Raw genomic sequence first — 23,602 nt, 5'->3', positions numbered from 1 at the left:
AATCTCCCAAAGAATGCACTCACAAAGGTAACTCTTGTTACAAGCAGTGTATAAATCCAAAAACTGACACGGTGTAAAACAAAAAATAAAGATATCCTCCAGGTGAACTAGTGGTCACAGCGGACCAACGAATAGCCCAAGTGTTACTCACAGCCCTTGTGCAGGTGTACTGGAGCTGCTGCTTAGGTAATTGAGCTGGTGGCAGATTAGACCATTCCACGTTCAAGCTTAGAAAGTTAAGGTGTGCGGTTGTGACTTCAGTAATCACTCCCCGACATGTTTCATCGAAATTATTTCTTCATGGGGTTACTTACCAGCTGTCTAGTGCCGCTTTATATAGTTGCCAGGGTCCTCCCTCCCCCTTGTGTTGATGCGTGCCTACTGATGTTAACAAGCTGCAGCTGAGTGGGCTTACGTTCCTCCCAGCCATGCTAACATGCAGCTGATCCGCTCATCCAATCAGAGCAGCATCATCGTCATGACGCTGTAGCTGGCATTCTTCCAACGTGGTGGAGGCCCTCAGTGGCGACGTCGGTGTATTACACCACATCCCACTGCCTAGTATCGAATGTAATGTCTAACCCCGATGGTTAAACTGGGGTATGACACTCAACCTGCCTGCAGTGTATTCCATAATGGAGGGATGAAAACCAAATATTGCTGACTGTCAGCTTTTCGGATGTCCCTATGACCACAAGTTACCTCTAGGTCTATGCATACAGAGTATAGCAGTATAAATTCAGAAACACATAGTACATTGGCTCTCATTATTTAAGCACAAGAGTCAGCCAATTAATGGTGTGTATAGTTATGAATGACATGTATACATATATAAAATATATATTATATAGCACTCTAAAATCTACAAACACATCTCTAGACAATAAGTGTATATACAAAATATAAATGATATTCTAAAAATTGTATATAAAAGAGTTGCAGATATTGTTATCCATATTAAAAATGCATAAAAATATTAGTTAAAAGATATTAATAGGAATAAACAATATATATAAAATAATACATATATTTTTAAAAATGTTAAAATTATTTAAAAACATTATATTAAAATGAATACTGGAAAAAGATAATAAACTGGGCCATGAGCTGTAAATGACATGTGTATAAATATACGTTGGTAAAACAAATAAATGCTCTGGTTTAGACGTAAGTGGGTGTACTACATCATCCCCATATGCATGCAGGGACTAAACATAGAACTGGATGTGAATTGCTTCATTAGCAATGCCTAAATTATGAGCAATAGATTTGAGACATGTGTTTTTACATATATAGGATGATCATGAGCTATGTTTATATAAGGGGGCCAAACAACTGGGCTACCCGTCATGATCAGAGTTTTGATGAGTGCATGCATATGGGGATGATGTAGTACACCCACTTACGTCTAAACCAGAGCATTTATTTGTTTTACTAACGTATATTTATACACATGTCATTTACAGCTCATGGCCCAGTTTATTATCTTTTTCCAGTATTCATTTTAATATAATGTTTTTAAATAATTTTAACATTTTTAAAAATATATGTATTATTTTATATATATTGTTTATTCCTATTAATATCTTTTAACTAATATTTTTATGCATTTTTAATATGGATAACAATATCTGCAACTCTTTTATATACAATTTTTAGAATATCATTTATATTTTGTATATACACTTATTGTCTAGAGATGTGTTTGTAGATTTTAGAGTGCTATATAATATATATTTTATATATGTATACATGTCATTCATAACTATACACACCATTAATTGGCTGGCTCTTGTGCTTAAATAATGAGAGCCAATGTACTCTGTGTTTCTGAATTTATACTGCTATACTCTGTATGCATAGACCTAGAGGTAACTTGTGGTCATAGGGACATCCGAAAAGCTGACAGTCAGCAATATTTGGTTTTCATCCCTCCATTATGGAATACACTGCAGGCAGGTTGAGTGTCATACCCCAGTTTAACCATCGGGGTTAGACATTACATTCGATACTAGGCAGTGGGATGTGGTGTAATACACCGACGTCGCCACTGAGGGCCTCCACCACGTTGGAAGAATGCCAGCTACAGCGTCATGACGATGATGCTGCTCTGATTGGATGAGCGGATCAGCTGCATGTTAGCATGGATGGGAGGAACGTAAGCCCACTCAGCTGCAGCTTGTTAACATCAGTAGGCACGCATCAACACAAGGGGGGAGGGAGGACCCTGGCAACTATATAAAGCGGCACTTGACAGCTGGTAAGTAACCCCATGAAGAAATCATTTCGATGAAACATGTCGGGGAGTGATTACTGAAGTCACAACCGCACACCTTAACTTTCTAAGCTTGAACGTGGAATGGTCTAATCTGCCACCAGCTCAATTACCTAAGCAGCAGCTCCAGTACACCTGCACAAGGGCTGTGAGTAACACTTGGGCTATTCGTTGGTCCGCTGTGACCACTAGTTCACCTGGAGGATATCTTTATTTTTTGTTTTACACCGTGTCAGTTTTTGGATTTATACACTGCTTGTAACAAGAGTTACCTTTGTGAGTGCATTCTTTGGGAGATTTGTAGTGTGTTATTAAAAGTTGTGTTACAGTATCACACTATTGTGCTCTCTTTTTCTTATTTGCATATGGCTATTATCTTGGAGTTTTCTTTTTGCTTCGGATCTCCATCTGTTTAACTGAATGCTCCACTCTATATGAAAAGAAGGAGTTCTATCAACTAAACTGAGGGGGTCAGTTGACAAGCCTGTGTGCCTAAACACGAAAGTGTCAGGCCATTTGTTGCGGTGAGTTTGCATTTCTGATGGGTGGTGGAAGCACGCAGTCACTGTGGTGTGGTGAAAGCACTTATTGAAGATCGGGAAGGATTTTTTATTTTCCTTTGTTCTCCATTTATGAACTATTTATATATATTTTTTTGTTCACTTAGACAGTTCATGGACTTTATTTGCCAACCTGGTATTTTTTGATGCGATTTTTGCACTGATTTTTGGACACTTATATATTGACTCACTTAGAGGGTGGATTATTTATTTATTTTTCACTATGTCACTGTACCAATATTATATTTGTTGATTTACATTTTCACTTATTTTTTTGAGCGCTGTTTAATATCACATTTGGCACCTTATTTGTAATAGGTATCACTGTATTTGCATATTAACTATTTTGGATTCTATAATTTTTAAAGCAGCAGCTCTTGCATATTTATTAATTTATTCATTTATTTTATAAATATCACTAGTGTTCACATTTATTCTCCAGCTACGCGCAGTGAGGGTGGCTCACATTAGACGGCCCTTATCTCCACCCCTTTTTTCTACATAGTATATAGTGATATACAATAATATAGATATCTCCTCTATAAACGTAACCAATACATACAGTTGTGTTCAAAATTATTCAACCCCCCATTGCTGTAAAGGGTTTTAGGGAATTTAGTGTACATTTGTAATTGTATTCAGAATGAAATCCTACAAGGACTTCGTAAAGAACCATATGCAACTAAAATGACATCAATTGGTTTTGTAATACAGTAGTAAATGTTTATTTTGTGAATTCTTCATTTACACAATTATTCAACCCCTTAAAGACTACCACTCTGAAGAACAGAGGTTCATTGAAGTGTATTCAATCAGGTATTGAAAACACCTGTGAATGTCAGGGAGCGGCAATAAAGCCCAATAAGCATTAATTAGGCAGCTTTAAAATGACTGTGATACTCAGCTCCTTCTAGACATTTACTGGTGTGGTTACAAACTTGGTGAGGTCAAGAGAATGGTCCAGGAAGACAAGAGAAGAGGTGATTACTCTTCACAGGAAGGGCAATGGCTATAAGAAGATTGCAAAGATGTTAAACATACCAAAAGACACCATAGGAAGCATCATTCGCAAATTCAAGGCAAAGGGCACTGTTGAAATGCTACCTGGTCGTGGCAGAAAGAAGATGCTGACTTTGACTGCTGTGCGCTACCTGAAGCGTAGAGTGGAGAAAAGTCCCCTTGTGACTGCTGAGGAACTGAGAAAAGATTTGTCAGATGTGGGTACTGAAGTTTCTGTTCAGACAATACGGTGCACACTGCGTAATGAAGGCCTCCATGCCAGAACTCCCAGGCGCACCCCCTTGCTGTCTCCAAAGAATAAGAAGAGTCGACTGCAGTATGCCAAAAGTCATGTGGACAAACCACAGAAGTTTTGGGATTGTGTTCTGTGGACTGATTAAACTGTTTGGGCCCATGGATCAACGCTATGTTTTGAGGAGGAAGAACAAGGCCTATGATGAAAAGAACACCTTGCCTACTGTGAAGCATGGTGGGGGGTCAATCATGCTTTGGGGCTGTTTTGCTTCTGCAGGTACAGGGAAGCTTCAGCGTGTGCAAGGTACCATGAATTCTCTTCAGTACCAGGAGATATTGGATGACAATGTGATGCAGTCCGTCACAAACCTGAGGCTTGGGAGACATTGGACCTTTCAACAGGACAATGATCCCAAGCATACCTCCAACTCCACTAGAGCATGGTTGCAGATTAAAGGCTGGAACATTTTGGAGTGGCCATCGCAGTCACCAGACTTAAATCCGATTAAGAACCTCTGGTGGGACTTAAAGAAAGCAGTTGCAGTGCGCAAGCCTAAGAATGTGACTGAACTGGAGGCTTTTGCCCATGACGAATGGGCGAAGATACCCGTAGATCGCTGCAAGACACTTGTGTCAAGCTATGCTTCACGTTTAAAAGCTGTTATAACTGTAAAAGGATGTTGTACTAAGTACTAAGATTGAATGTCACTTGGGGGTTGAATAAAACTGATAATGATGTGAGCACAGAAAATACATTTGTGGTTATTTCATTATAAATGTTATGTTATATTTGTCTGACCTACACGTGCCTCTTTGATTTAATTGTAAGCAGGATGACAGGATGATCAAAATCAATGTCAAACTGGCCAAAACAATCAATTTCAGTGGGGGTTGAATAATTTTGAATACAACTGTATATTGGTTACACATCAACAGTGTCAATAAATATGTAACACAGTGTGTCAAAAAGCCATAATGTCCACAAGAAGATTTTAGATGAAAAATCCAGTCCCACAGGCAAAGATGGAAGAGGGGGTGATGAGTGCAGGGAATGAATCGGCCATCCGCCACCACCACAGTAGATTCCTCCTCGTGTTCCACACACAGGTGAGAAAGAGGTGGGGGGGAGAACCCTTACCAGATTCGTTGGACTTCAGGTGACAAGGTCGTATAGGTTTTAGCAGGTATACCTCTGCAAGGTTTGAGATCACTGGGCTCCTCCTGGGCACCTCATCCTCATAGATGTCAAATAATATGAGGGGGACACTCTCTCCAAAATGGACCGATCCGTAGGTAATATGGAAATGAATCAAATAAAAGTCGCAATAGTGCGTTAACTTTAAAAAGCACTGAGTCGTTTATTGCTACGTGCATGCAAAAAAAACAATACAGGAAAATGAAGGAAATATAACATTAAAAACAGCCGGCACAGCTAAACATCTGTACACCCGTGCTTCCGGGGTCACGTGGGGACGTGGTGACGACGTTACGTAGCACCGCCCTGACCAGTTTTGTCAGAGATTACTTTATCAAAGGGCACCTTTATAAAGTCATCTCTGTGAGCATGTATCCAACAAGGGATAATACCAAATGATCCATGCAGCAGGAGTGTCTCCAAACAGGTGAGTAGCAAAACCAGGGCTGGCCTGCAGTGTCCGTGATCTCCACTAAAAGTTGCTGGGTAAAATCGCATTGGAATGCATGACCAAGAAAAAAATATAAAGGAAACGATCTAAATGGCCTCTGTATGTTTATTTGAATAAAAGGAGGGGACATATAAAAAGGTATACGCTGATGGTAGCACAGGGATAAAACAAAAATATCGAACAAGCGTGAATATATCGATCCAGCGGAGAGATGGCAGCGGGTGACATCCGTGCATAAGCTCCTCTTCCTGTACGCGGCGTTATATCCTGGTTGGACTTCGATAGCAGGGGGTCTGACGAAGTCCAACCAGGACGTAACGCCGCGTACGGGAAGAGGAGCTTATGCACGGACGTCACCTGCTGCCATACCTCCGCTGGATTGATATATTCAGCTTCCACGCTTGTACGATATTTTTGGTTTTATCCCTGTGCTACCATCAGCGTATACCTTTTTATATGTCCCCCTCCTTTTATTCAAATAAACATACGGAGGCCATTTAGATTGTTTCCTTTATATTTTTTTGGTAGTAAAACGCAATTTCCCTTTTTTTAACTAATGAATCCGCCAAGCTACTCATTCACTCTCTTTGTTATCTCTCGCCTTGACTGTTGCAACTCCTTTGTCATAGGTATGCCTTTACACAGGCTATCCCCCATTCAGTCTATCATAAATGCTGCTACCAGACTCATCTTCTTTACTAACTGCTCAGTGTTTGCTTCCCCTCTCTGCCAGTCCCTCCACTGGCTTCCCATTGCCCAGCAATTAAATTCAAAATACTAACAAAAACACAACTCTGTTCCAAGCTATATCACCAATCATGTCTCAAAAATCTCACCCAAACCCTCCTCTCCATTCCTCTAAAGACCTCCTGCACTCTTGTCTCGTCTCATGCTTGTCACAAGAGCCTCCCCCATCCTCTGGAACTTTCTACCTCAATCTGTCTGGCTAGCTCTACTGTTTATGACTTAAAAGTTAATTGAATTGTTAATTGTTTATTTTTGTGTTAACCAATAAACAAAATCTACAGCTGTTATTAATCCAGTTTGGTGTGTCTACTGTTCTTTGTACAGTATGTTTGGAGTTTATGTCACCTATTGTCCTATGTTACATCACTTCCACTTTCAACAAGTCACTTTTACACCTGAAAATCATGTAGAGCTTCCATATTTTTGTTTAACCCCTGTATGTACTCAGTTTGAATTGGTATCTTGTGAGGCCTGAGGCTACATATGTTATAGGACGTACCAAGGACCTTCATCCAAAATCTGGAAAGCATAGAGCAAAACCACATCATGTGGAGTACGTCCTCTGGGATGGAGCAGCCCTGAAAACAGGTGCCAGAGGAACTCTGGTAAAGGTGTGCGAAGTGAGTTGGAACCATATACCATCTGGAGACAAAGTTAATGACGATTTGAGTGTGAGCGTGTTGGTAGAGCAAGAGGCAATTGTGGTCCTTTCTTTGTATATTTCATAAACAAAAAATAAAGTGACCTAAATGTGCAATGGTCCAAGAGCATAATCCAGAATGATGCAACAATTAGACTTGTCATTACACCCCTAATTCTCCTCAAGGGAAAATGATCAGAAATGGCAATTATATGGTAGAACAGAGAACTGCTTTCTGTGTTGCAGCTGCACTAAATCCATAATAAAAACATATAAAGGAATGTAATCTTACATAAATAAAATTTAGCACTTACACAGTGCTAAAATAACACCATGTAAAGCACTGACATTTATCCCCTGTACAAACATCTGACATCCATATTTTAGATTCATTTTCTGTAATATCTTAAAATTGCAAGTCAGATCCTTTTTTTTTATTATTATTATTATTATTAACATAATGCATTTCAGCAGGTATTAATCAGTAGAGGGTGACTACAAGTTTATACACAATAGTGAAAGATTAGGAACCAGAGGAAAAATGGTATCTTGATAGCAATGAGAAACAAATAAGCCAAGCAGAAAATACAAAAACGAAAAGGGAGCAGAAAAATGAAGGACAGTGGGGAGACGAGGCAAGCATGATCTGGAGCGACTGTGAAATGAAGAATTACAAAGGCAAAAGCATTACAATAGTGATTGGGGATGAATGAGAGGAGAGCCAGTTCCAGGGTGAAAGGAGAAATTAGAAAAAGGGCCATCAAGTGAGGTCAGGACAATCTGGAGAATGTGCACTTTATTTGTGGAGTAAATATCAAGCTGAAGGCTGATCAAAAGCATGTTTGTATTAAATATAGAATCATAACAGTTTTTGAAAAGGCACATAGTTCTCTATTTCTTTTCTTTTTTTATTTATTTTTTATATTTTTAATGGTCCTTGCAACTGTGGATATATTTTTAATAAATCCTTTATTGCAGGTGCTCTGGACTCCAGAGGAGGTGGAGAATGGTGTTCAATTCTCTTACACAAGTGGTGATGGAGAGGAAGGATACCCTGGGGAGTTAAACATTTGGGTGACTTATACACTTGTTGGCAATGAACTGGCAGTAAATTATAAGGCCAAGACCAGTAAGACAACACCTGTAAATGTAACAAATCACTCCTATTTCAATTTGGCAGGACAGGTAAGATATCTTCAATATCCAGTCACATGTATCGACTTGCATGTAAAATGAGCTTGACTTTCTTAACACAATCATTTTTATATCTGTTGGACCCCTTTCACACTGGGGCGCTTTGCAGGTGCTATAACGCTAAAAATAGCGCCTGCAAAGCGCCCTGAAAGAGCCACTGCTGTCTCTCCAGTGTGAAAGCCCCGAGGGCTTTCACACTGGAGCGGTGCGCTAACAGGAAGTAAAAAAAGTCCTGATAACAGCATCTTTGGAGCGGTGTGTATACCGCTCCTTCAACGCTTCTGCCCATTGAAATCAATAGGCACCGTGGCTATACCACCAGCAAAGCCCTTGACCCTTTTTTGGCTGCTAGCGGGGGTTAAAAGCGCCCCGCTAGCAGCCGAATACCCCCGCAAATACGACAGTAAAGCGCCGCTAAAAATAGCAGCGCTTTACCGCCGACTCCCCAGTGTGGAAGGGACCTTATTGTTTCTAAATGTGTGCAGAAAAATTATATATAGCAAGCCACAATATCATTCTGTGGTCTTCAGAAAAGGGTTTTCCGTATTTCACATTTTCTGTGCAATTATATGTAGTCCACCTTCAGTAAGGACAGGTTAAAGGGATTCAGTAGGGATCGGGTTATTTTTTTTGCTCATGTCCCACTAGGGAAATCGCTTTTCACTTCATGTCCATGGGAAACAACAGAAAATGAGATGTAATCGCTCCAAAGTGAAAGGAACTCCCATTTATAAGAGTTGCCATAATAACAGGTGTCCCCATTGGAGGTTTTTGCCTCACTTTTGCTGATTACATATGCAAAAGAAGAAAGATATGGACAGCCACACTCCAATTTCTTAAAAAAGACGTGCCCTTTATTGGGTAAAGGAAAAATGCACTACAAGTATCAGCACACAGTGGGAAAAACAGCTGACGCGTTTCGCATTGGATATCAGTGCTTAGTCATAGCTACTAGATTCACATAGAATCCGCGTTGGCGTAGTGTAAGCCATTTACACTACGCCGCCACAACTTACTGGAGCAAGTGCCGTATTCTCCAAGCACTTGCTCCGTAATTTGCGGCGGCGTAGTGTAAATGGCCCAGCGTATGGCCGCGTAATTCAAAGGGGGCGGCTTGTATTTAAATTAAGCGCGCCCCCGCGCCGATCAAACTGCGCATGCGCCGGCCGTAAAAATAGCCCAGTGCGCATGCTCCAGCTCACGACGGAAAACGTCAATGACGCCGACTTGAGCGTCATTGACGTAAAGTCGTATTCGCGAACAACTTAGTTAAACGACGGAAAAAGACGACGCTGACCCGACGCTATACTTAACATGGCATACGGCGGACTGGCGTAAGGTTACCCCTCATATAGCAGGGGTAACCTTACGCTTACGGAAACGACATAAACGACGACGAGGCGGCGCAAAATCGTTCGGGAATCGGCGTATCAGGCTCATTTGCATAGTGAAATGAGAAATGAACGTAAACACCACCTAGCGCCCAGCGTAGAAGTACATCTAAGATCCGACAGTGTAAGTGACTTACACCTGTCGGATCTACGCTGTATCTATGCGTAAATGATTCTGGGAATCAGACGCATAGATACCCGGGGCCAAAAACAGAGATACGACGGTGTATCTTGAGATACACCGTCCTATCTCTTCGGAGAATCTAGCCCATAGTTCAGATTCTTCGTGTTTTAGCTGTGTAACAATGGTAACAATAAAAGTAGAGTACTATATATCCCCAGAGGGGAAAGGAAAGTAATATAAACTTAAAGGAGCATTCTGGCCAAAGCTTTTTGGCGCACACTTCGATTGATCACAGAAGTGCAGTTCAATTTGCACTCCTGTGACCCGTTTTCAGCCAACAGTCACTCAGCCGGTCCAGGCTGGGAAAAGATCCCAACTTTACAGTTGGGATCTACCCACATGCCTGGATTGGCAGCTGGGCTGCTGGTAGACTGAGCCAGCTGTTCCCTCCCTTCCCTAGACCACCACTCCAGTGAGTGATGGAGGGGCAGAGCAGAGAGCCATTGACTGACAGTCATGGCTCTCTGCTCTAATAGCATTGGGGAGAACTGAGTGATTATCCCTGTTTGATTGCTCAGATCTCAATACAGAGGCAGCGGATGACAGATCCGATGCTCCATCCACCTAGGTAAGTATAAGGCTTTTTTTAACTAAAAGTCTAACCCTTTCCTTCTTTATGCAAACACTTTAAAGATTTTTTCCAGTGATATATAGTGAAGCAAACTGTTTGAGCAATCTAGCTATAAAAAAGGTGGTTTAAAGTGCCATTTGGGGCAAAACTGTTATGTTTATTATACAGTACAGGACACGAGAATGGATTATTAGACCATGGGTTATATGCTGCTTCAGTCAGATGATTGCACACATGCAAAAAGCTTTATTGGGTTCTGTAACGGTCACCACCGTTTACGATATTCCCATTCCATCAACCACGACAGCTTATCTGACACTCCACAATCTAGCAGACACGATCCATCCCATTTCCCAGAATGAACGAGACACGCACAGCTCTGTTCTCTGGTTTCAAAATGTATGAATGAATTTTAATGGTACACTCTCAGCTTTTTATGCAGTTACAGGCATGTTACAGGGACAATGAAACTCTCCACCCACACATCACACAATGGGGGGGTTTCAATATACCTGTCTCCGCAACAATAAGTGATTTACCTGCATAATACACATTTCTATGTCAGACGTTTTGGCACCGATCTGACATAATTACTACAGTTGACAAGTGCATTTCACACATAAAACAATATTAGCATGCATAATGAGAGGTCTTAGGAGCCAGGCTGAATTAACACCTAAAAGCCAGACATCTGACCTTTACAGACTGAATTGGCATCTCACAATGGAATGTCTAGGAGCGGCCCCAATTAACACCTCAAAAGCATGTGTCCTCACATTAAATGAAAACACTCCACTGACCTGGTGGGGTCAGAATAACCACTTGTAATATCTCAAGATATCCTGCAATATGAATTATCAGTTATCAGTCACCTTATGCCCAAAAGGGGCACTGGGTGACCCTAGACCCAAGAGTAATTAGTGACGCTGGCACAGGAGTACCCCCCATCCTTCAAAAGTCTCTGGGTGTCAACGGTCATTCCATTACATCTCTCCCCTTTCGGTGGGAGACTGACACAGGAGGGAACCCCAAACGGGTTGACTCCGAAGTTAGTCAGTAGTTCCAGTCCTCCAATGCTGGTATCCATACCGTACCCCAAACAAATTGCTCCAAACAGAGCATTACTCACCCAGCCAACCTCTGCCCTTCTCCCTGGAGTCCTTTCAGCCGCTGGAGAGAAGACAGGGTGACTGGGCTCAGTCCATCATGCTGTTGGGGATCTGGGCCAACCGGCCCCCATCCCTGGGGTATACCAGTGGAGACTGAAGTCCCATCCACTGGTGGTAGGTGAAAATCCCCCGCTGCTTGCAAAGCAAAGCTGACATCCTCCTGTCTCATGGCCGCACCATTTTCGGCGGTTATGTCAGTGAAGACTGAAGTCCCATCCACCACCCCAGGAACTCACTCTTCCGTTAGTTGAGAGCAGAGGCTTGTGGCACTCTGCTCTGTTGCCAGCTCTTCTGCTGGGTTGCTGTGAGTGGAGACCACAGTCCCATCCACTACCACAGGAACTCCCTCTCCTGCTAGTTGAGAGCAGAGGCTTGTGGCACTCTGCTCTGTTGCCAGCTCTTCTTCTGAGTTGCTGTGAGGGGAGACCACAGTCCCATCCCCTGATATCAGCTCAAGCTGCAGTTGTGTGCAGCGGCCAGTAGCATCCTGCCCTGATGCCAGTGATTCAGCTGGGAGTAAAAGCTTTACCACCTCAGCGTGTTGCTGGAGAGAGGGGCCAACTGCCCCGTCTCCCTGGAACTCCACAACATCTGCTTCGGCTTTAGGAAATGCAATCTCCATATTTTCCACTGCCGATTCATCAGCTAGGATTTCAGAGTTGTCATCTGAAATGTCCTCATAGTCCCAGGCAACGGGAACCCCACCGTGCTGCTGAGCAGAGTCTAGCAGCTGTCTGTAGGCGATCTCCAGCTCCCATTCCTGAATGGCCAGAAACTCCAATTTTTCCTCCCTGTGCTCCATTTTGTCCTCCAAGCGCCACTCCCGGTCATCCCCGAAGTCAGGATCACTGGACATCCTCCAATACAATAGTCCCAGGCCACCATAGTCAAAGCCTTCCGTGGGGCTGTCATCCGCTGACCACGGACAATCTTGGGCTACATACCACTGGAGGGCTCTGTAGCTCTCGTCCAACCGCATCTCTGCCAGGATCAGCCTGCTTAACTCGGCTGTCCACTTCTGCTTCAGTTGTTCCCCCAATAACGGCATTCGTGCGTCATACTGCGGCCAGTACCTTACATGGATGGAGGGGAGGACCTTCCCCTGGTGTTGCTGCTTAAGAGCTAGCGCTTCCTTCCAGAGTTGGCAATGAATCACATCCGACCATCCCAGCAGGGCCTCCTCTGATACTGGTCCTCTGTGCTGTATCCGCATCTCTTGTAACCTCCTTTGGAATTCCTCTTCCATGGGGACTGGTATCTGTACCTCTCCTCTCTCTTCAGTTGGTGCTGCTGTGACTTCTGCTGCTGCAGTACCTCTTTGATGTAACCAAATGGCATTCACAGCCGCTATAACCAGGTCTATGATCTATGGTAGAGGATTAGGACCATACTGTGCCAGTCCACGTTTAACAGCCCGATCAAAAATGTCTTCCTCGGGTGTCCTGTCTGTTACGCCGGGCCATTCAGCTCTATCCATTTTGACAAGTTCTGCAATAATGTCCCTTTTCTTACGGTTGCTGGCCGGTCTGCCCTGGCTCTCCAGTAAGTCCATGAGGGAAGAGAGCTTCAGCCGTTCATACTGTGTCTCCATTGTCCTGTGTCCTTGTAGCTGTTCCTCTGGCGATGAAAACATCTCACTGCTGTGCCACCACTGTAACGGTCACCACCGTTTACTATATTCCCATTCCATCAACCCACGACAGCTCTTCTGACACTCCACAATCTAGCAGACACGATCCATCCCATTTCCCAGAATGAACGAGACACGCACAGCTCTGTTCTCTGGTTTCAAAATGTATGAATGAATTTTAATGGCACACTCTCAGCTTTTTATGCAGTTACAGGCATGTTACAGGGACAATGAAACTCTCCACCCACACATCACACAATGGGGGGGCTTCAATACACCTTCTCTTAGACAATGACATTCAGTTGAGTTAATTATTAGTCATTATCCAGACAGCCTGTCTCCGCAACAATAAGTGATTCACCTGCATAATACACATTTCTATGTCAGACGTTTTGGCACTGATCTGACATAATTACTACAGTTGACAAATGCATTCCACACATAAAACAGTATTAGCATACATAATGAGAGGTCTTAGGAGCCAGGCTGAATAAACACCTAAAAGCAAGACATCTGACCTTTAAGGACTGAATTAGCATCTCACAATGGAATGTCTAGGAGCAGCCCCAATTAACACCTCAAAAGCATGTGTCCTCACATTGAATGAAAACACTCCACTGACCTGGTGGGGTCAGAATAACCACTTGTAATATCTCAAGATATCCTGCAATATGAATTATCAGTTATCAGTCACCCTATGCCGAAAAGGGGCACAGGGTGACCCTAGACCCAAGAGTCATTAGTGACGCTGGCACAGGAGTACGCCCCATCCTTCAAAAGTCTCTGGGTGTCACGGGTCATTCCGTTACAGGTCCACCCCCTAGTGTCCCTATATAACCCCACCCACTCTGTGAGGCTTCAGTTTTTGCTGGACAGATGGACACCACCTCCTTTTTGGAGAAGAATTTACTACACAAATTTCACCCGATTTAACTACCTCCTTCAACTGACACTTCTATCAAGACCTGACTGCTTACTGCCCTTGTAACGCATTAGCAGTTTTTGGATCGGTGACTTTTGAGCACACCATGGAAACTACCAGGAACTCACAGCCATGAGGCTGGCTGTAATGTTTGCTCTTAGCACTGGACCCTGCATTCAGCGCTCATCTTGGCATGTGGGTGCAACTAGTGTAGTTATCCACAGGGTGCTATACAGGTCCAGGGCCATGATCCATTATTATGGCGTCCTGACGCTAAAGACCCTTTTTAGGGTATGCCCTCCATGACCAGCAAAACCTGGACAAGATGGTTTCCCTGTACTCATTTGCATACCTGTTCATGACTTACCTGTCTTGAAGGCGCTGTAGTATACTATAAGTTCTTATCTTATGTAGCACCCCCTAGATAGGTGCTAGGATGTAGAGCGTTTAATATAGTATGGACTCCTGCTTAACAGGAGATTGATAGGTAAAACTTTTGCAGCCTGTCTGCTTAACAGAAAAGCTCCATATGTTTAGTAAAGGTATCTTGTGTGACTCACAGTGCTGCTGCTACTGTAATTGACTCCTCTGTACCCAGGCAACCTTGTAAGGTTATGGTTGAACAGGAGTGACCCATGCAGATCAGCAGCATGAATATGAATGCCTTCCCAGCCAATTACAGGAAGTGGTGCCGCTGAGCATGCTGGGTGCTGGTATTTATATTTAGTGAGCATATGGAATGTGGGTCTTCCTCCTGAGAAGGAGGTCCAGGGGAAGACCCTCACTTAGCAATGGAGGATTATGCACTTGGGAGTGGGAAAACATGGGACAGACAGTGGACCAGAGGAAACACTAAATTCTCGAATTCATATTGGTTTCCTCGATCCAGATCAAGGTCTAACACTGACGCTTCTCCAGTGGAAAGACTTAATCTCCTTCACATGGGTGCTACATATGACCTGTTTGACTAAATTCACAGTCACTATGTCTGACCTATTCTAGAGGCTATCGCCACTTTTGTAATCAGAGGGGGCTGTCAACTGCATGCACTCTTCTGCCTGACCTTCCCCTGATTATAATTCTTGCCATAAACCATAATTGCCTGATACACTTTTTGTGGCACAGACCAAGGAGAATGTGTACTTTCTGAGGCACCTTAAAGACCTGTACACACAATCGGATATCTGATGGAATCTAATCCGATGGATTTTTTCGTCGGATATCCGATGAAGCTGACTTTCATCAGTCTTGCCTACACACCATCAGTCAAAAATCCGTCCATGCCAAAACGCGGTGACGTAAAACACTACGACGAGCGGAAAAAATGAAGTTCAATGCTTCCGAGCATGAGTTGACTTGATTCTGAGCATGCGTGGATTTTTCTCTGATGGAGTTCCACACAGAAGGTTGTATTTTTCTATCGTTTTTTTATCCATAGGAAAAATTTAACACATTTTCTATTTTTTAACATGACCGATGGGGCCCACTAAAGATCGATTTGACCGATGAAAAGAGTCCATCGGACTGTTTTCATCGGACAAACCGATCGTGTGTACACGGCTTAAGATTTTTTTCCACCACTATATATGGAAATTACTTCTCTACCCTTTTGCTTTGGTGGATTCATTAATTGAGGTAGTGCGTAAAAGTCTGGATCTAAATGCCTAGTGCTATACAGCCCCCATATTACCAAAATGTCCTAAGAGGGCCTTCTGTAGAAAGCCATTTCCTTCTCTGGATCAGGCAAGCTGGGCCTGATACAATGATTGGCCAAACTTGGAAAGGTTTTTCCTTCCCTGCTGAAAACTTTGAAGCCTTGTATACGTTTGATGCAGAATTTAACAAACAATGGTCCTTGCATGCTTGCTGAATCTAATGTATCTATTGGGGGTACATGCTACTTTAAAGATTTAGTACATAGGGATTTGGAGGCTCTTCTAAAAACCTCCTTTGTGGCAGCAGGCCCTGCTCTACAGCTGGCCAATTAGACATGTGCAGAACGGAAACATTTGTTTTGATTCGTTATTTAAATAATCTCACTTAGTTATTTGTTTTATCCGTTTTCGCAATTGTTTTAGTATATTCATTTTCGAAGTTTGAATTTCAGAAGATGGTTATATTCTTTCTATTTTATTCTGTTTTTTGTACTATTTAATTATTTTCTATTTTATTCCAATCCATTTAATTTCATGTATTTGGCATTCTAATTCGAATCAAAGTCAGCATTCAATTGTATTCTTTTTGAAATTTGGATTTCAGAGGATATATTTTTTCTTTTTTTTAGATTCTATTCAATTGTTTTTTCTATTCAGTTTTTTCTATTATTCTTTCTTTTCTAATCTTTTCTATTCTATTCAAATTTATTGTATTAGAAATTTGAATTTTGGAACAAGGTTATATTCCTTCTATTTTATTTGTTTCTCTTCTATTTTTTTTTTTATATATTAAATTTTATTTGAATTTATTATATTCGAATTTCAGAAGATTGTTATGTTCTATTGTATTGTATTCTATTATTTTATATTCTAATCTATTCTATTCAAATTCGAATTGACATTCAAATTTATTTGAATTACAGAAGACAGTTATAGTCTTTCTATTTTATTCTATTTTATTCTATTCCATTTTTTTTATACAAAAAGAACTGAGAGTCCGTTAAGACATCAAGTTCCACAAAATACATACACCATCTCTTATATTACTGATGCATTATAGGCTAGCTTAATATTCCACAACTACAGGTGTATACATAAACTTCCAACTTCAATAAAGCTGCTTCTTGTCTACATATTTTATCTTCTCTATATATTTTATCTTCTCTACATATTTTATCTTCTCTACATATGTTAGAAATAACTACAACTAATGCATCATGATTTACCCAAATGAATGCTTCAATTCTCCTTTTCATAATTTTTTTTTTTTTTTTTTAAAGAACAGAGAAAAGAAAAAAATGCTAAACAAAACAAAATGAGGGAGGGGAGAAAATACACACAACAATTCCCAAAGGAGATGGACTACCTGCGCGTATTTATGGGAACGAAGGCGAGGGGGCCTCACTCCTCCGAACTACTCTCTAGTAACCTCTTCCCCTCTTCTGAATATACAAACAGATCCCAAGATGACCACGTTTTAGTATATATTTTTCTTGAGCGGAAAGGTCCTCCATGATACCGATACTTCTAACCCTATTAAGCCACATAGCAATAAAAGGAGGTTTATAATCCCTCCAACAAAGACAGGCTTTGGTGGCATTAACCACTTCAGCCCCGGAAGATTTGGCTGCTCAATGACCAGGCCATTTTTTGCGATACGGCACTGCGTCACTTTAACTGACAATTGCGAGATTGAGCAACGCTGTACCCAAACAAAATTGACATCCCCCCACACACAAATAAAGCTTTTTTTTTTGGTGGTATTTTCTCATCTCTGCGGTTTTCATTATTATTATTTTTTTTAAACACAATAGTTTGTACTTTTTGGTATAATAAATGGCCCCAATTTTTTTGAAAAAAAGCTATTTTTTTCCTTAGTTTAGGCCGATATGTATTCTTCTACATATTTTTGGTAAAAAAAAGGTAATAAGCGTATATTGATTGGTTTGCGCAAAAGTTATAGTGTCTACAAAATAGGGGTTAGATTTATGGCATTTTTTATTATTTATTTATTTATATTTACTAGTAATGGCGGCGATCTGCATTTTTTTATTGCTTTTTATCAATCTGCGATTTTTATAGCTATCAATTTTTACACACACAGATCCCGGTTCCCACTCTGTCTCGAGCGATCGCAGGTGCCCTGTGGTCATTGCCCACTGGGCACTCACATGGGCTCTGGCGGCGAGCCTCCGGTGGCGCACGCCCAATGGCCAAAAGGCGAAGCAACGTAAGGTGACGCCGCTTTGTCCAGCCGTGCCATTCTGCCGCAGTAAAACTGCGGCAGCTGGTCGACAAGGAGTTAATAACTAAGTGATATGGCACAGATTTTTTTTATACATCTGAAGCGGAATTTGTGAACAGTGAAGCAAGAAGAAAGCAGGATCTTCTGTTATTGCAAGATCTGTTACTTTTTGCAAAATCCTCTGTACCTCCAACCAACTCTGTCTAATCTTTGGACAAGACCAGAAGATGTGAAATAAAGTCACCTGTTCCTCTCTGTATCTCCAACATCGATCCAAGGCCTCTGGAAAAAACGAAACTGTTGTTCTATGTCCATCCAGAGTTTAAAATCTGTGTGTCTGCACCAGTCAATCATTCTGCCAAGATGGGCAGCTTGATAAGGTTTGAATGCATTATAGACAGTTACTCCGCTGAAACACTTGGGTAACGCCAGGAGGCATCTACCTATACTCGGTCGTTTATTCGCCCATATAAATTTTGTAAAAAGGGCACCGATTTAACAAAAAAAGGCTGCAGGAATGGAGATGGGAAGTGCCTGAAAAAGGTATAGAAATTTTGGTAAAATACTCATTTTAATGATGTTACATCGGCCAGACCAAAAGTGTAAGCCTTGGTGCCATTTATCCAATAAGGATCGTACTGCATTAGATAAAGATGGAAAATTTTCCGCAAAAGTATTGACTAAATTTAATGGTATACAAGTACCAAAGTACTTTAACGCTGAAGACGTCCATTTGGATTTAAAATTAAGTTGTATAGTGTGACGTGGAAAGAAAGAGGCAGTGCAACTCCCATAGCTTCATAGCTTCAGATTTTTCATCATTTATTTTTAGATTTCATAAAGCTCCGTACCATTTCATCTCCCTCATAAGGTTATGTAATGAGACATGTGGATTAGGCAAAGAAAAAAAGCAAGTCATCTGCATAAGCTGAGACTTTATAATTGTGATCTCCTACTTGCCCCGAGATATCAGGATTTTGACAGATATTTTATTCAATAATGGTTCTAATGAAAGAGTGAATAATAAGGGCGAAAGAGGGCAACCCTGGTGGGTACCATTTGAAATCGTAAAAGACTTTGAAAACACTCCATATGCTTTAACCAATGTCTGTGGAGTGGAATACACGATACACCATAATACTCCCAGAACCATATGCCTCAGGACCGCAAACATAAAGGTCCAATTTACTCTATCAAAGGCCTTTTATGCGTCAGTACTCAAAAAGATGCAGGGAGTGATCGTTTTATTAGCATAGTGGACCAAGTTAAGTACCTTTAATAGTATTGTTTCTCACTTCATGAGAGGGAATAAAACCCACTTGATCTAAATGGATCAATTGAGAAAGCTGTGAGTGAAGAAGAAAGGCAAGTCATTTAGTAAAAAGCTCAAAGTTCACATTAAGTAGTGAAAATGGCCGATAGCTACCGCAATCCACGAGTCTTTCTTTACTTTTGGGATAACTGATATATGTACCAAAAGTGTATCTGGGGGAAATGCGGTCGTCTGACCTAAGGCATTAAACATTTTAATCATATGCGGACCTAGCAGTGGAAGGAGGTTTCCATAGTATTGTATGGTAAATCCATCAGGGCCTGGTGCTTTCCCAGGTTTAACCGTCTTTATCTCCATGTGTAATTCCCCCGAGGATCGATTTACTTTCCATGAACTCCACTAGCTTTGAAAGAACGTTACCCAAAAAAATAATCTTGATACAGATTTGGTGCATATATAGTAGCCAGTGTCACCTTAATGCCGCGTTTGTGGCCTTAAAGAAAAAGATAGCAGAAATTTATATCAGAACATCTATCCATAAGAGACCAAGATATACGACTAGAGGTGAAGATGGAAACATGTTTTAGATTTTGCTTCTTGATTAGAAGCATGGTATACATAGGGAACAAATCTGTTCTGGAGAAAGGGGAGTCCGCCCACCTTTAAAATTAGTTTTGTGCACAAATGCCACATCTGTATGAGAGCGCTTCAAATCGTTGAAAGGCATTCTCAGTTTTTCAGGGACATTAAGACCTTTGGCATTTAAAGAAGTGACACACCCTCCTAAAGAAGGGGGGAAAAAAGAAAGAAAAAACCCCTAAGGAAGGCACCTACTTCTGAACATATAGTTTCACGTGAGTGAAGGCCTGTATGGGGAGGTGGTTTGAAATAACCAAGCAGCTAAGCTCCAGGCCATATTCCCCCCAGCTATTTATGTAGTCACGTAGTGTAATACAACCTTACTAACCCAATATATTTTTATACAATCATGAAAGGCAAAAGAAAGCAGCAAATTACCATCCTTCTTTATATATAATAAAAAAAAAAAGGGGGGGGGGAGATTACACTCACCATAAATATACAGTATATCAATATACACATATCATATATCAACTCCCACCTGTTTATAAAAACCTATCGGAGCTTCTGATGGTCTCTAGTTCACCTTATCATACTTCCCTTGGGCCTGGTCCATGATGCCACAACTACAGGCTATCTACGGGGTTACAGTGTCTTTATTAAAAATGTAAAAACTTAAGCGCTAATACAAAAATAAAAAACGTGTGATAATAAATAAACAAAGGATTTCAGCTGCAATCATTCAGTGGTGTTCTGATAACCCCAACAAGAATCTATTATACTAAATAATGATGCACTAAAACCAACCCTCTATTAATGCACAATAAAAATGTGGAAAAGGTGGAAAAAATTGTGTTCTGTGCTAAAATAAAAACATATATAGATAGCAGCCTATGATTGATAAATAATCCGTGCGATAAGATATATATCAGCCTAGGATCGCAAAAAGTGCATTAGTGCAAAAAAATATTTCAGAAAACAAACACACTCTGAGAGAATCACCTAAGAATATGAGGACTGTCCACCTCACTCCTAGGATACACTGGTTGTCAGTAATAATGAGCTACAGACCTGGATACAATCAATCAGTCCAGCAACATATCAGCTTTAGCTAGTTTTCTCTGTTATTTGCAGTGTTGGATGTTAGTATTCATATACATTGGTTGTGCAATTCTCACATGTAGGAAGAAAGAAAATATATCATTGTGCAATGCTGAATCCACAGGACAATATTCAGGTTTCAATACTTCAGGTGGTTCCACTCACATTTGGCCATAAGCCCACAGCACATATAGACACTCGGACAAGTGAAGCGAATAGCTCCTCACTCTGCATCTGATGTATTCAGAACACCATCGATTTCATCACTTGGCTCCTCCCCTAGTGTCTTTATTACCATCCCGTCCCAGGTCTGAGTAATATTCTTTCCTGGTCCCCTATAAAGGGTATCTCTGGCCTATTTCTTCGCTACCATCCTCATTCCCCTCCCACCCAGCCCATCTCCATATGAAACATTTTCAACCAAGCCCATTCACATCAGTAAACTCTAGTGGGAGTATTGGAGGAGAAGTACTCAAGGCAATATCCCAGCAATCAAGGGTCATCCACAGGGTCCGAGCTTATTTTCTCAGGTTCCGTGGTGGGAACCCCTCTTCCAATTCCACAGTCCACCTCCCCCACAGTTTACGTAGACTATACTAGTAGTGCTTATCACCTCTCTCAAATCAACACACAAACCACTTATCCCTCCCTCCCTCCCATTCTTTGCACAAAAACTAAAAACCAAAATCCACCATCTTATATCCCTCTCTAATTCCCATAAAATGTAAAAAGTGCAAATTTTCTTTTCTTTTCCTTTGTCATTCCTCTAACGTGTATATACTATGAGTGAACCAAAATAGTATACCTAAAGACATTGCTACGTGAATAGTGCATATAAGGTCTACATATACTATAGTCCTTGGGTTGGCAGGCTGTAAAGGGCATCGTCCCATAAGGGGGGTGCCTACTGATCTAAATATTGAATGGACTCCAGGGATCAGATACTGTTACTCCAACACTAAAATTACATTATTCCCTCTTTCTCATATAGCTATGGTTGCTTGGCGTATGTTGTTTTTCTCAGAACAGATATGGCTCTGTTATAACAACGGATTGGGACAAATCTATTTCCTAACCTTTATAATGAAAAGAACATTATAACATTTATGAAAATATAGTTTTTGTATTAACTTTTCCATAAATATTTACCCAGCAAAAAGGCTCACTCATGTAGCTGTCCAGGTCCGTACATCACCAAAGTCGGTGCATCTCTCCAGGTGTAGCCAGATGACAAGCTACTGCTACTAAACATATACAAATCAATAACCAGCTGATGCTATTAATATGGCCATTACATGCAGCCAGGGACACTAGGATGGTTAGCCCTGGGCTGCTCAACTGTCCCTAACCCAGGCAATCACTCCGTATGTGACTACAAGGAGACAGCTATGGAGCCTCCCAGTCGCAGCTGAACATAAACACCTGGCTGCACCTGCTTCTGATGTGGGAGGTGAACTGCCGCATGATTGAGACAAAGATCTTCTGATTAACTGGTTATTGCAGAGGTGAGATTCATGTTTAGTATAGTAAAATAGTGGGCTAAAATATTACGTTTTCCTTTTCTCTTTTTCTCCTTTTCCCCTTTTCTTTTTTCTTCCTTCCCTGTTTCCTCCTTGCTTTACTCTAGATTCCCCCCCTCCCTTTCCCTTAGCGCCCTAAAAAATAAAAAAAATGGGGGGAGGGGGCAAGCTAAAAAAATATTTTCCCTATAAGACACCTGCTAACATACTAAAAAAAAGGGGGGGGGGGTAAATTTGCTGCAGTCTATAACCAAAAAAAGGGAAAGAAAAAAACCTCTACCGTGTTAAGTCTCATGATCTACAAATTGGAGGTCCCTGGCATCCCCCTGTTGACCAGGGGGAAAAATAAGCTGATATAGAAGGGGATACCGCTCATCGTGATAGTCTTATAGGCTGCAGCCAGTTTGGGATTGAAAAAGCCTCTATCCCCAAAAAAGTAAACAAATCCGGAAGATCAACAGGGTGAAGCAAAAGGGATGAAGATGAGTCTTTCCTTACAGTTAGTGAGATGGGAAAGCCCCATCGGTAAGTACCGCTCCAACTGCCTAATCTTATCTAGAAGTGGGTGCAACATTGCCCTTCATTGTAAAGTAGCCTGGGATAGATCTGGTAGTATTTTCACCGGGCCCGATCATGATCAATCTCTCCTGCTTCCCATGCTTTGCGGCTTATTAATTATTTGTGGGCATAATGATGTAAACGGCATATGACATCTCTGGGTCTGTTCAGCTCTACTCAGCGAGGTCCCAGGGATCTATGCAGTCTATCAAACTCCAAGTCATGGGAGGGAACAGGAATAGCCAGATTCTGGCATATTGCCAGAACCATAGCTTGCAATGCTTCTTGTCCTATTGCCTCAGGGATACCCCTAAACCGGAAATTATTATGGCAAATCCGATCCTCAAGCTCTTCCAAATGAAGTTGCAAGGAGGAGGCATGGGAGGCTTGTGAGGTCTGTACCTGTTCCAGTTGGCAAACCCTGTTTGCCAGAGACATTTCACCTGTGAGTCTGTTTGATAACAGTTGTACCTCTTCCAGGCAGGAAT

The 23,602-nt window shown here is 41.4% G+C and overlaps 1 protein-coding gene across 1 annotated transcript in view; it reads left to right on the top strand.

The window, feature by feature from the left end:
* Positions 1-23,602, top strand: part of GALM (galactose mutarotase) — a 143,486-nt gene that overhangs the window by 79,795 nt on the left and 40,089 nt on the right. Inside the window, exon 4 of the mRNA XM_040350779.1 lies at positions 8,101-8,307. Coding sequence (XP_040206713.1) covers positions 8,101-8,307 — 207 coding nt within the window. The remainder of the gene's footprint in view (positions 1-8,100; positions 8,308-23,602) is intronic.

The sequence above is a fragment of the Rana temporaria genome, chromosome 4, assembly GCF_905171775.1.
Source record: "Rana temporaria chromosome 4, aRanTem1.1, whole genome shotgun sequence".
Classification (NCBI taxonomy): domain Eukaryota; kingdom Metazoa; phylum Chordata; class Amphibia; order Anura; family Ranidae; genus Rana; species Rana temporaria.
Note: the sequence above shows the minus strand (reverse complement) of the source record. Positions and strands in the feature narration are given on the sequence as shown.